This window comes from Siphateles boraxobius, unplaced genomic scaffold, assembly GCF_051911475.1.
Source record: "Siphateles boraxobius isolate OS27281-9 unplaced genomic scaffold, OSU_SipBor_1 54, whole genome shotgun sequence".
NCBI classification, from domain to species: domain Eukaryota; kingdom Metazoa; phylum Chordata; class Actinopteri; order Cypriniformes; family Leuciscidae; genus Siphateles; species Siphateles boraxobius.
Window position 1 is genome coordinate 1008291 of NW_027509180.1, and position 12229 is coordinate 1020519.

At 39.1% G+C, this 12229-nt stretch overlaps 1 protein-coding gene across 6 annotated transcripts in view; it reads right to left on the minus strand.

The window, feature by feature from the left end:
- The window catches only part of LOC143714448 (uncharacterized), a 111862-nt gene extending 101795 nt beyond the window's left edge, over positions 1-10067 (minus strand). For 2 of the 6 annotated variants that reach the window (XR_013195489.1, XM_077205658.1), the window contains exons 1-3: positions 9503-9702; positions 9077-9142; positions 167-1397 (exon numbers count right to left, since the gene is read on the minus strand). Coding sequence is in view for 1 of the 6 variants with exons in the window: in XM_077205658.1 (XP_077061773.1) it covers positions 167-1397; positions 9077-9110 (1265 nt within the window). In the remaining 5 variants the exon portion in view is untranslated. Of the gene's footprint in view, positions 1-166; positions 1448-9076; positions 9143-9502; positions 9706-10032 lie in introns of those variants that run through there. The other 4 variants (XR_013195490.1, XR_013195491.1, XR_013195488.1 and 1 more) reach the window with 4 other exon arrangements.
- Positions 10068-12229: the final 2162 nt, after the last annotated feature.

Below are 12229 nucleotides of genomic sequence, written 5' to 3' on the forward strand. Positions count from 1 at the left end.
TTGATTCATGTCATGCACTTCTATAAAAACTGTTAGCCATGTGTGCTGAGAGTTCAGGGCAGAGAACAGTCTGTAATTTAGCCGTGCCGTCCCAGGCTCAAGTGGAAAACATAACTGGAACCGAAGGTGAAAAAGCAGCTTTTGCACATAATGATGAACTACTTACTGTGATCTCAGACTGTGTTTAAGTGGTTTCTCCACTGCATGGATCTTCATGTGTCGCTTCAGGTGACTTTTAACAGAGAAACTCTTTCCACACTGATCACACGTGTGTGGCTTCTCTCCAGTGTGGATTCTCTCATGTGTTTTCAGAGATGATGACACACTGAATCTCTTGTCACAGTGTGAACACATGTAAGGTTTTTCTCCAGTGTGGATTCTCTGGTGCAGTTTTAACTCTTTCCCTGTGATAAAAGTCTTCTCACACTCAAAGCACATGTGCTCTCTCACACCAGTGTGAGTTTTCTGATGTGTATATAAAGATTGCAGACGTGAAAAACTCTTTCCACACACAGAACATGAATGTGGCTTCTCCTTTGTATGAACTGTCATGTGTGACTTCAGGTGTGATTTACTAAGAAATTTTTTCCCGCATTGATCACATGTGAACGGCTTCTCTCCGGTGTGGATCCTCATGTGACTTTCAAGGTGTGTTGATCGGCTGAAACTATTCCCACATTGATCACATGTGAACGGCTTCTCTCCGGTGTGGATCCTCATGTGACTTTCAAGGTATGTTGATCGGCTGAAACTATTCCCACATTGATCACATGTGAACGGCTTCTCTCCGGTGTGGATCCTCATGTGACTTTCAAGGTGTGTTGATCGGCTGAAACTATTTCCGCATTGATCACATGTGAACGGCTTCTCTCCGGTGTGGATCCTCATGTGAACATTAAGGTGTGTTGATCGACTTAAACTTTTCCCACATTGATGGCATGTGAACGGCTTCTCTCCAGTGTGAACTCTCATGTGACATTCAAGACTTTGTTTGGTTGTGAAACTCTTCCCACACTGATCACATGTGAACGGCTTCTCTCCAGTGTGGACTCTCATGTGACGCTCAAGACTTTGTTTGCTTGAGAAACTCTTTCCACACTGAGTGCAGGTGAAAGATTTCTTGGCTCTTTTCTTTAAAAAATTATTTTTAGTCTTTAAGCGACTCAAAGGTTTTTCTCCAGGTTTGACATGATGTTCCTCCTCCACTTCTCTCAGTTCTTCTCTCTCCTCCTTCACTTCACTCAGTTCTTCTCTCTCCTCCTTCACTTCACTCAGTTCTTCACTCTCCTCCTTCACTTCACTCAGTTCTTCTCTCTCCTCCTTCACTTCACTCAGTTCTTCTCTCTCCTCCTTCACTTCACTCAGTTTTTCACTCTCCTCCTCCACTTCCATTGGGTCTGACATGAAAGAAAAACGAATTGTCAAAATAATCTAAATAATTCAAAGAGAGAAATATGAATGGAGATAAAAATGATCCTAGATGTAACGGACAACTGCTATAAAATATTACAATAATTTATGCATTTATAAAAAATAATTAAAAGTCCCTGAAACATTCCATGAATGAGTTACACTGATCAGAAAGACGCGCACCAGTATCGTGCGCACAGAACGCAGCAGAATAGAGTTCACTTTCGTGCTTGAACATACAATAACACGCACAATTATGCCAAAATGTGTTTGTCGAGTACCTTCATAAGAGAAGTCTCATGATGCAGTCAACAGCGGCTGCTCTTGAAGGGCCAGCCGCCAATAAAGCTTCTGTCAGTAAAGTAAATAACGGAACAAAGGGAACAGAAAAAAACTCACTGCTCTTGACTAAAGAACTTGTGTAGCTTTATTAAGGTATATATATAATTTATGCAGCGCAGACTGTTTGATATGGGGCTGTGATTGGTTCAGATGCACCGCAATGCAACTCAACCTGACGCAGAACCATAAAACGGCTACGACGCCGTAGGATTGACGTCGTGGAGTTGACGCACATAATGAGGCCTTAAGACTGCTGGCATCCGCCTGTCCTGAGTCTCACTCACCCTGCAGCTGGACTTTGTGGGCGACTGGGTCCTATTCTTGCAAGAATAAATCTTTTAAAATACAATTTGGATCCTGATGTCTCTTATGCTGTGATGCTATTTTGTTAGTTATTGTTTTTGCCGCGACAATTGGTGTCAGAAGTGGGATTCCCTGAGGTTCTCTTCTGGTCCTGACAGCGGATTTGACGAATTGATCATCTCAAAGCACAGGCTTTGATCTTACCTCGCCAAATTGAGAGAGAAGAGCCAAAATTGATATCAGGGCTAGAAGGAGCCCAGTGGAATCAGAAAGAACTCGGTGGCAGTAAAAGCATCTCAGGTAAGAGACAGTAAAATTATTTTTTTTGTGCGATGTAATTTGATATAACTGTGAATGAACCATAGTGGCTGAAATTATCTCTTTGGTCGGGCAGAGAAGGTTTTCGAGGGGTAAATTGAGGTAGTGACGGGCATTCCGGCTCTTTTCCTTGAGACGGCTCGTTTGAATCGGCTCACTGAAAAGAACCGGCTCTTAAATACCTGAGAAAGTCTCGTTAAGTACATGGAAGAGCCTTAACTTGATTAATAACGTGAACCAGCAAGAACGACCCATCACTACAAGTCAATTTTATGCCGAAAACTAGCTCGTTGGAAGCGGACGGAAGAACCACACAGTGAACGGAAGAGTCACAACTGATTTATTTGTTTACTAAAATTTTTTAATTGGAACCTGAGGAAGTCGGACCAATTTTATGGGACAAAATCTGTAGAGCTGCTTTGAAACAATATGCATTGTGAAAAGCACTATACAAATAGATTGAATTGAATTTTGAGTAAACCGTAATTACAGAGCACATTTGCTAACCTTGCCGGATCGAGGTGACAGAACCGGGTCTGTTGAAGACGTTTGACAGATTAGTAAGACCCGCGTCAAAAGGAAAAATCCATGAGAGGACATTCAGCCAATATGGGGTCAACGTTAACGGTAAGCTAGCTAATTTTTAAACACAAGTTATTAGGTCAAATGAAAAAAAGAAGTCAAAAGAAGAAAAGCAGTGAAAAGCAACAGAGTTGTCACAGTTGTTTTCGTCATGTGTAAAGAATGTGAGCAGACAGATTTGAGGAAGCAGATAGGAGGGAACAAATACAAATGCAGAAAGAATAAGCATGTAGAACTGAATATGAAGAAAGAATAAGCATGTAGAACTGTAAGTGAGAGAGTTGATGGAAGAGAAAAAAAAACTAAACTAAAAGGTTGGTGTGTGAGATGTGTGTGTGGGGATTTTAAGCAAACAATCATGTACTGAAATGTAGTGTACATGAAATGTTTTTATGAGGTGAAAAGATTGATTAAATATCAACCTTAATTTATTATAAAAGGAATTGGAAACTATAGTTTTATAAAAATAAAAACGAATGCATGTATCCTGGTATTTATGATTGTAGACGATGTCTGTATCTAATAACTGAGGAGGGACTGAAGGTCCAGCTATACTGGAAGTATGGAACAGTGATTGTTCTGTAATTAGTGTTGATGATAATACAAAATTAGTAAGATGTAAAGACAGCTATGTCTAAAGATTATGGAAAATCAATAATGAACAATGTCGGATATGATGTTTTTATAAAAGTTTGATTCTGATTGGAAAGATAAACAATAACTTGACTGGCTCAAAACAAAGAAAGTGCCAAAATGATACAAATTTGAAGACAATTCTGTGTTAATATGAGTTAGAAAGTAGATTAAGGTTAATATGATGAGGATTATGATTCGGCTATTGTGATTGAATCCACCACTGCTGGATGGTCAAAGGAAGGCAGAGAACTGCTTATCAGTGGCTCTGTTTACATTCCTGAATGGGACACACTGCTTGGGGGATGTATAGTAAGTTGGAGCCGTTTGCAAACTCAGTGACCAAACCATGGGCAGCGTCTCTGTAGTTGTGGCTGACACGCGAACCAAACAGATGAAAGAGAGTGTCTTTATTGCGGTCAGCGGGGGTCATTTTGCAGTGACTGTAAATGCCCACTCGGTAGGTGTATAGATGTGGGTTTGAAAGTACAACAGTATTTAAATGACAATATTGAAGATTTGTTCTGAGAAGGAACTAAGGAAAGTGAAAAGAAAGTGTGAGTATATGAGGGAGAAAAGAAAGTTGATAGATGGAACTTTTGAAAGTTGTAAGAAGATTGAAAGATTTAAGTGTTTATAGTAAAGGAGTATTGCAGCTGCCAGTCTCTGCTTTAACCGAGGAGTTTAAGTGTGCCAAGGTCAGACTGGAAATGACTTTAACAGTCACGTGACAAATGTGTAAGGGAGGCAGCCCCTGTGGTAAAAACTGGTAGAAAGTGGTCAGCAAAGAAATCTGTAGTAGAGGCAAAGGCTGACCTTCAAATTGGGGATATCGTGGGACAGGTACAGCATGGAAGAGGGGGTTTTGGGCTCAGTTTAGCTCCTCCTAAATGGCACAAGGCAGGCCCAGCTCAAAGGAGGAAGCTCGTAGTGAACGAGGTGCAAAAGCAGGAGGAGAGGATGAGATGTTTAAAGGCCATTTCCCAGGCCAAGCAGGGAGAGTGGATGAGATGGGAGAGTGTGGAACAACGCAAGATGGGCTGGCAAGACCTTTGGTCAATGGAAGAGAGTAGGATCAGTTTCCTTATTAGGTCAACATATGATGTTCTCCCTAGGGGATGCACCAATACCACTTTTTAAGGGTCGATTACGAGTACCGATATTTTTTTTCTGGTACTCGCCGATACCGATGCCTGTTGTACTGGCAACACAATGAGACAACACAATGAGACTAATGAACATATCAGCATCTTTATTTTCAACAACTTAAATAAACTTAAAAAAATAAGTCATTCTTATTGTGCTTATCACAAATTTTCAAAGCCCAAATTTCACAGTGGCCAATAACCTCCAAAGGGCAAAACCAAGGACATAATGAATGTAATTTTTACCTGCCTGTCACAAAGTTGTCAAAGTGCTAAAGAAATCACAGACAACAAGACAATCAAATTTGTCATAAAGTGCCAAAGAAATCACAGAACAAATGTTTAACATAACACTGAGTAACAATGTAATCACAGCCGAAAGTGTAAAGTGAAATATTAGAGTGTACTATTAAATCTAGCAAAACTATAACTGCAGGAAGAGTGTTCATAAGAATTATGAAATATAAGCTAAGGATATACGTGAGGTATCGGTCTTTGGTATCGGGGTATTTTTACGAGTACGAGTACAAGTACATGAGCTTGGTATCGGGCCCGATGCCGATACTGGTATCGGTGCATCCCTAGTTCTCCCCTCACCGCAGAACCTAAACCTCTGGGTAGGAGAGGATCCCTCTTGTCCTTTGTGTTCATCACCTGACACATTAAGGCACATTTTGACAGGATGTAAGGTGGCTCTTAGCCAGGGTTTGTTTACTTGGCGCCATGACCAAGTACTCCGATGTTTGGCTTTAGCATTGGAAGGCAAGCGTAACATGACCAATAAGTTGCCACCTGTTCTAGCAAAACATTACACGCAGAACACAATATTCCTCCGCCCAGGCGAGCAACCACCAAGAAAAGGTGCTAACACCAATTCTCGCCCAGGACAACTGGAACCTGTTAGGGACTGGAAGATGCTGGCTGATCTTGATCAACGGCTTATTTTTCCACCTGAGATTGCCACCACTAACCTACGACCAGATATTGTTTTGTGGTCTGGATCAGCACGCATTGTTCAACTGATAGAGTCAACAGTGCCATGGGAGGATGCGGTAGATGAGGCATATGAGAGGAAGAAACTGCGGTATGCTCATCTGGCCACTGAAGCAGAACAGCGAGGAAGGAGAGTCCAGGTTTATCCAGTGGAAGTGGGTCGTCGAGGTTTTGTGGCACACTCTACAACCCGGTTCCTCAGAGACGTCGGATTCAGTGGCCAAGAGTTGCGTCGCACAGTAAAGAACTTATCGGAAGCAGCAGAAAGGAGCAGCAACTGGCTGTGGTTGAGACGGAAAGATTCTAGCTGGCTGTGTACAGGCCGCCATGCTACGGTTTCGTAGAATTCTTGAAAACTTGAAGGGTGTTGGTTTATTTGTATAGGTTGTATAGTATTTACAGTCATTACGTTCCTGTGTATATTGCGTGAATGACGGGTGGTTGGGCAGATATTGTGTTTTGCGGTAGCTAGTATGCCATACGGAACCGTTGCCACTGAAACTGCATATTAACGCACCAGTGGGGCTCGACAGCCTTAGTCAAACGGGTTGGCGAGTATGGTTGGGTTACGGAGAGATTGTGAGATTGTGGTTAGGTCTCAGCAGCAAGAGGGAAGTAGAGGTCAGTAACCTGGGCTGAGTTGAGTGGGGGACGGAGGGGGGGGACTCTGGGACGCCAGAGTCACTGTCGAGCCCTCTTGAGGTGTCGTGGGATAGTCGACGAAACACTGAGGACGGAAGGTGCCCACTTGAAGACCCTAGAGATGTTCCCTACTCCGCTCAATCCAGAGGGTTGTTATGGGGGGACCGCACTGTGGTTGCAGCCGTTGTGTGTGCTGACGCGTGTTAACACTAGACAGAAGGAGATTTACATCACCATTTGGAAAGAAGCGTAAATGGATGGAGAAGTATAGGTTACTGTAAAGCTACGTCTTAGTTGGTGCTTATCTTGGCGAAAGCCGAGTACAAATCAGCATGAAGTATTAACATCTACTCTCGTGTAATGGAGATCATAAGGAATTCCTTTTGAAAGGAGAGAATTATAAAAAGTAACGGTTGACGTAAAATTACAGATAAGACTAAATGAGTTGTAAAGTATTTTAAAGGTACCGGTAAATAAAAGGATGATTGTGTTTTGAATGAAACGCTTTGATAAGGTTTTAGATGATATAGAGAGACAAATCTAATGAATGATTTATAGTGATAATAAAATGTGTGACAAGCAGAGAGCGCAGCCTCAAAAGTTAGTATTAATCATAGAAGCAGATTGTTAAACTCCTAGAGAAAACATTCAAGTCGGGTATTAAATTATGGTAATTGAGAACCTGACAACTAAAATTTAGGTGAAATTTGAAACATTATTATTTTTATAAAAATAAATAAGTTAAGCAAAAGCAGTGTTACAGGATTAACAGTTTGATTAAACAAAAGCTTGTTAGTGTTGACCATGAGAGAACTAGAAGCTGATGTGTTGATTTTAGAAGATAGCTTGTGGTTTGGCTGAAACGATTGGCTTATCTGAATGTGTATGTGTGCTGTGGCTGAAGCTGCCATGTGACACAGAGACTCAATCTGAGTGGAAATTTGTAATGTCTAAATTCCCTGTATGGGCAAAAGAAAACTATAAAAAATTATGCTTGTATTGAAAATACATGTAATTTATGGAAAAGATGCCTTAAGCTGGGCTAGAGTTAAAAAGATGGTAGATAAAGCCTGAAGTTAGAAGTTTATGAGGGTGCAAAGATACCAGCCCTGAATGCCTCAGGCCACGTCCACACGAAGCCAGAGCTTTCCCTATCCGATCTTTTTTTCCCTCTTTCTAAAAAAAAATTCCGTAAACACGGCGCCGTCTCAAGAAATATCTGCGTACACACGAAACCGCTGAAACCGCTGTAGTATACATGCCAGACCAGTATGAGGCGCTGTATTTCTGACACAGATACACTAAAAACAGAGAAGACTTGCGCATAAACCTTGCGCGCGGTATACAATAATATTAGGAACAGTGGCTTCTTTTTTTCTTTCTTTTTAACCAAGAACTTTATTGAACAATATGAAAAACCATGAATGGCCTGGTACAAAATAGGAGTAGTCGACGAGTAGTCACGATATTCGATTAGTTAGCAGACGCATAAGGCTTGCCACAAAGAACCGGCAAATAGCCTAATCATTATGAATGTGTCAAATATAGCAAGAAGACATTTTAATTATTTATTAATAAACTAGTGTTTTCTGTGACGATGCTGACTCGCCACCTTTGCTACGGCGCGCAAAGTGTCAAAATGGCGAAGATGGAATGTCTGTGGGAAATAATCATCACACCTGGAGGAGGATGTGCACCAACTAATGAGGAGTCTAGCAAAATAATCTGTTTTTGTGATGATTTTATTTGATTGGGTCAAACTAGGGCTTAGTATTGATATAGATCTAATGATTTGATTGGTTCAAATGTTTTCAGGAAAAGTAGAAAATCTATTAATTGATGTGTAACAAGCAAAAAAGACGGTCCGTAATAGAAAATTAGAGCTAATTTGGAATAACTACATTGGCTAGAAGAATGGATAAAATGATACAACTTTTCTGGGAAGATTTTATTAAAAAGGGCATTAAAATAGAGCTTACTAAATTGAAATAGAAGTGAACAAAATATGGTTAGGAAAATCAAGGTGATTAATGGAAAAGGCTTAATAGTAGGAATTAGGATTGTATGTGTTATTTTGTTATTCATGGGTGAATAGGAAGTCTGTTCAATTGGAAAATGACAGGCTAACCCAAGGCTGAACAAAATTATGCAGACGATACAAGTAGCGTAAGTTACAGCGAAATGCTTTAATTGAGTTAATGTATATTTTTCCCACTAGAACCTATACTATTGACTGAGGGTCTGATTTAATGTTAGGAATGCGGTAACAGTGCTTATCCATTAGCCTGGCTTCAGATAAATACTTTACTTAGCAAGTTGCTTGCTAAAATACTATCCCCATAAAATAAAAAACAGCCTAAGCTTTTTCTTCTTATCTTATTTCAACAAGTTTAAGCAGAAAATTAAAGGTAAAATTGAAGAATTTTAGAAGTGTGATGCAATGACTTAAAATTTTTGTGTTTATTAAGTAATCAAAGAGAATTCTGGTAAAATTGTTACAAATTGTAAACCATATATTAAATAAAAAGGCTAAAATATTTAAATTGAGTTTGACCTGATGTTAGTTGACAATCAATATGAAACCTCCATTTACTGACCATTTTTATATAAGAAAAACAACAACATTTGCAGCCATTTCATAGTTTAACTGCATATCTGAAAGTGCTGAAGTGCCCAGCATCATGAATGAATGAAGAATAAACACCAACCTCTTTGTTCTTCAGGATCTTCAGTGTGTTTCATTCTGCAGGTTCTGGATCACTCGTGTTCTCATGCTAAAACACATACAAGAGCCTGATTATGACGAATGCAATGTGTAACTCAGTTAACAGACATGAAGGGGTTAAATTATCCAAATGCACACATATCAGATAACTCCTAACTCTGAAACAACATCACGTACCCGTATACACTCAAATAACATTAACATAATGACCATTTATAATGAATAGCGGACTATAAATCGCGCTAATAGCGAAACACCCATGCTAACCATGTGCGCTCAGGCAGACTAAACTCATGACGTACTAACAGTAAAACAAACTGCTTTAAACACACACAACTCATTAGTATCGCATTAAACATAGTTTATACTAAAACATAAGTGTGTCTTGTGCATTATGCTTTGCATTTACCTTGAAAGAAGTAAAAAGATGATTAAAATAAGAAAGGAAAAAGATGATTAAATATTAATAAAAACGAGCGCTGCAGTGATGCTTCCTTGTCGTCGTATTTACTCAGAATGAAGCGCATCACGGGCATCATCGTTTAGTTCTCAATTTGTTCTCTTTAGTTTCGTTTTCTAGCTAATGTTAGTTAAACAACGGCCCGGGGCAGTGTTGCCACCTTGTGGAACAATTGATTAGTGCAAAACAAATTCAAAGCAAGTAAATTATTTATATTTGGTAATTGTATTCATTCAAACTAAGAACTTAACTTAAGATGATTTCTTTTTAGCACTTTGTGGTAATTCACACAAAACAATATATACAACTTTATGTAATACTGACATTAATTGTTATGTTAAAAAGCATTAATATTTCAGTTGTTTGGTTGAATACTGATGTCTATAAATCGTGGTAAGATGTTCATTGTGTGTGTAGAGAAACAAGAGCAGTTCATGAAGGATGCATGATGTGTACAATATACAGATTGAGATTCTTACCATGTAACACAGCAGGAAGGAGCGTTACCTCTGACCTACTTAAAGAAAAAAGAAAAAGAAAATGTGAACAACCTCATATAGCAGCCCGAGGTGAGAGTGCATTTCTTGCAACAAGGTTGGTAATAATTGGTATAATTATAATTGGTATAATAAGTAATGATAAACAACATATATTTAGTTATTTTTTATGATTTGATTGTATTTGTTTGTAGCATTTTAATACATTTGTGATCTGCCACCGAGACATTAAAAATGGTGATGGATCCTGATGCATTTCCTGGTAAGAATGTCTTCATGGTTGCAAAATTACAGAGCTGAAACACACTGAAACTTTGCAGTGTAAATTTGAAGTTATTAACTGGCAGCAGCTTCACCTATAAAGTATTGTTGTTTTTACAGTTTTTTTACTGTAAAAAATTTACTGTACTAAATTAAAACTCAAGTTCCCTTTCGAGGGAACTCGCGCTGCGTCGAGAATCGACACAATGGGGAACGCCGTCAGCGTGACGCGTCTGAAGCCTGTATGGAACTAGTCCAATCTTGATTGGTGTTGCGTGATGACGTCAGCCGTGACGTCGCATGTGACGGGGAAGCGGAAGCTATAAAAGGACACCGGAACACAACAGCGTCAGCTTTCAATTGGTCGAAGCGAGTCGTTCTGAGGAGCGCGAAAAACGTACAATACAACACCAAATAAGACACACAGTCACACAGAACGCTTTGCTGAAGAACAGAAAGCTGACGCTGTTGTGTTCCGGTGTCGTTTTATAGCTTCCGCTTCCCCGTCACATGCGACGTCACGTATTTAACACCAATCAAGATTGGACTAGTTCCATACAGGCTTCAGACGCGTCACGCTGACGGCGTTCCCCATTGTGTCGATTCTCGACGCAGCGCGAGTTCCCTCGAAAGGGAACGAGGGTTACACTCGTAACCCGAGACGTTAATTCACTTAATTGGCAGAAACGGACTGCCATAAAACGTCCAAATGCCATTTAGGTCTATACACTAATCTGCTAATAACATGAGCATATTAAAACTGTGAACTTATTTCAATTGACAAAGAAAAATTCTTAAAGTAAAGAGGTAATAATTTCTTTAGAAGGATTTAGTAACACTTTACTAAGTATCCAAAACCTTACAAACATCTCAAAAGTTTACAATGACTTTAGTCAATATTAAGGAGTTAGTTAATAGTAGTTAGGGTTTTACAATTGCATTACTCATTTGTTCCTGTGTAGTTATTCATTAATGACGGAACAGTATTCTAAAGTGTTTAGAAACCTCTAACATTTCTGTTCATGCGTTCTTCTGTATAATTATCGTTCCAAAAACGGTTTGATTAGAAACTTTATGTTATGTCTGCATCAATACACAACACTGATTTTATTATTTCCAGGAACAGACGCATCACCAAGAAAATGGAGAAAACAACTTGTTCTTCTTTTATTACTTGTCAGCATCTGCCCTTCCCTGGCAACAGGTAAGTTTAAATTAACCCAAAAACATCAGTTTCTCCCCAATTAATCAAATTCCCACACATATAAACTTATCACATGGAATTTAACTTAAAGTATAGCAATATCCAAACTTATAAATGCAATACTTTCTTTAGCTTATTTATTGAAACTCTTATGTTTCTATAAATAATAAATAATAAATAATGTTTCATTAAATAAGCTAAACCCACCGCCCACCTCAACTTTTCGATTTGATTATCCGGCCCGCGACTTTAGCTAAGTGAATAGCCCTGGTCTAAGTTTTCACTTTGTTTACTGAAGAGCTGTTCGAGTATACATATGTAGTTCTGTATCAAATTGAACAAGAGAAATAAACATTCATATTCATACCGATGTTCCATAAACATCCATTAAATAATTAAACAGTATTCAGTTTGTATACAACAATGACATTAATAAAGTATTATTGGGCAATGTTGAGTAATTATTCTGAACATGGCCACAAGAGGGCGCTACTAGCACGTAAATGCCCTTTAGCGACTGATAATAATCATTTCCAAAATAGGCATGGATCCAATGATACACTGTAAAACAATTCTAACCTCCCCAACTCAAAATTGTCTAGTGACTGGTCACATCTAAATTTTTTAATTGGCCCAAGTGAAATTCTCCAAATTTAATTTGATCAATTTCACTTGGGCCAATTGAAAAATTTAGATGTGACCAGTCACTAGAAA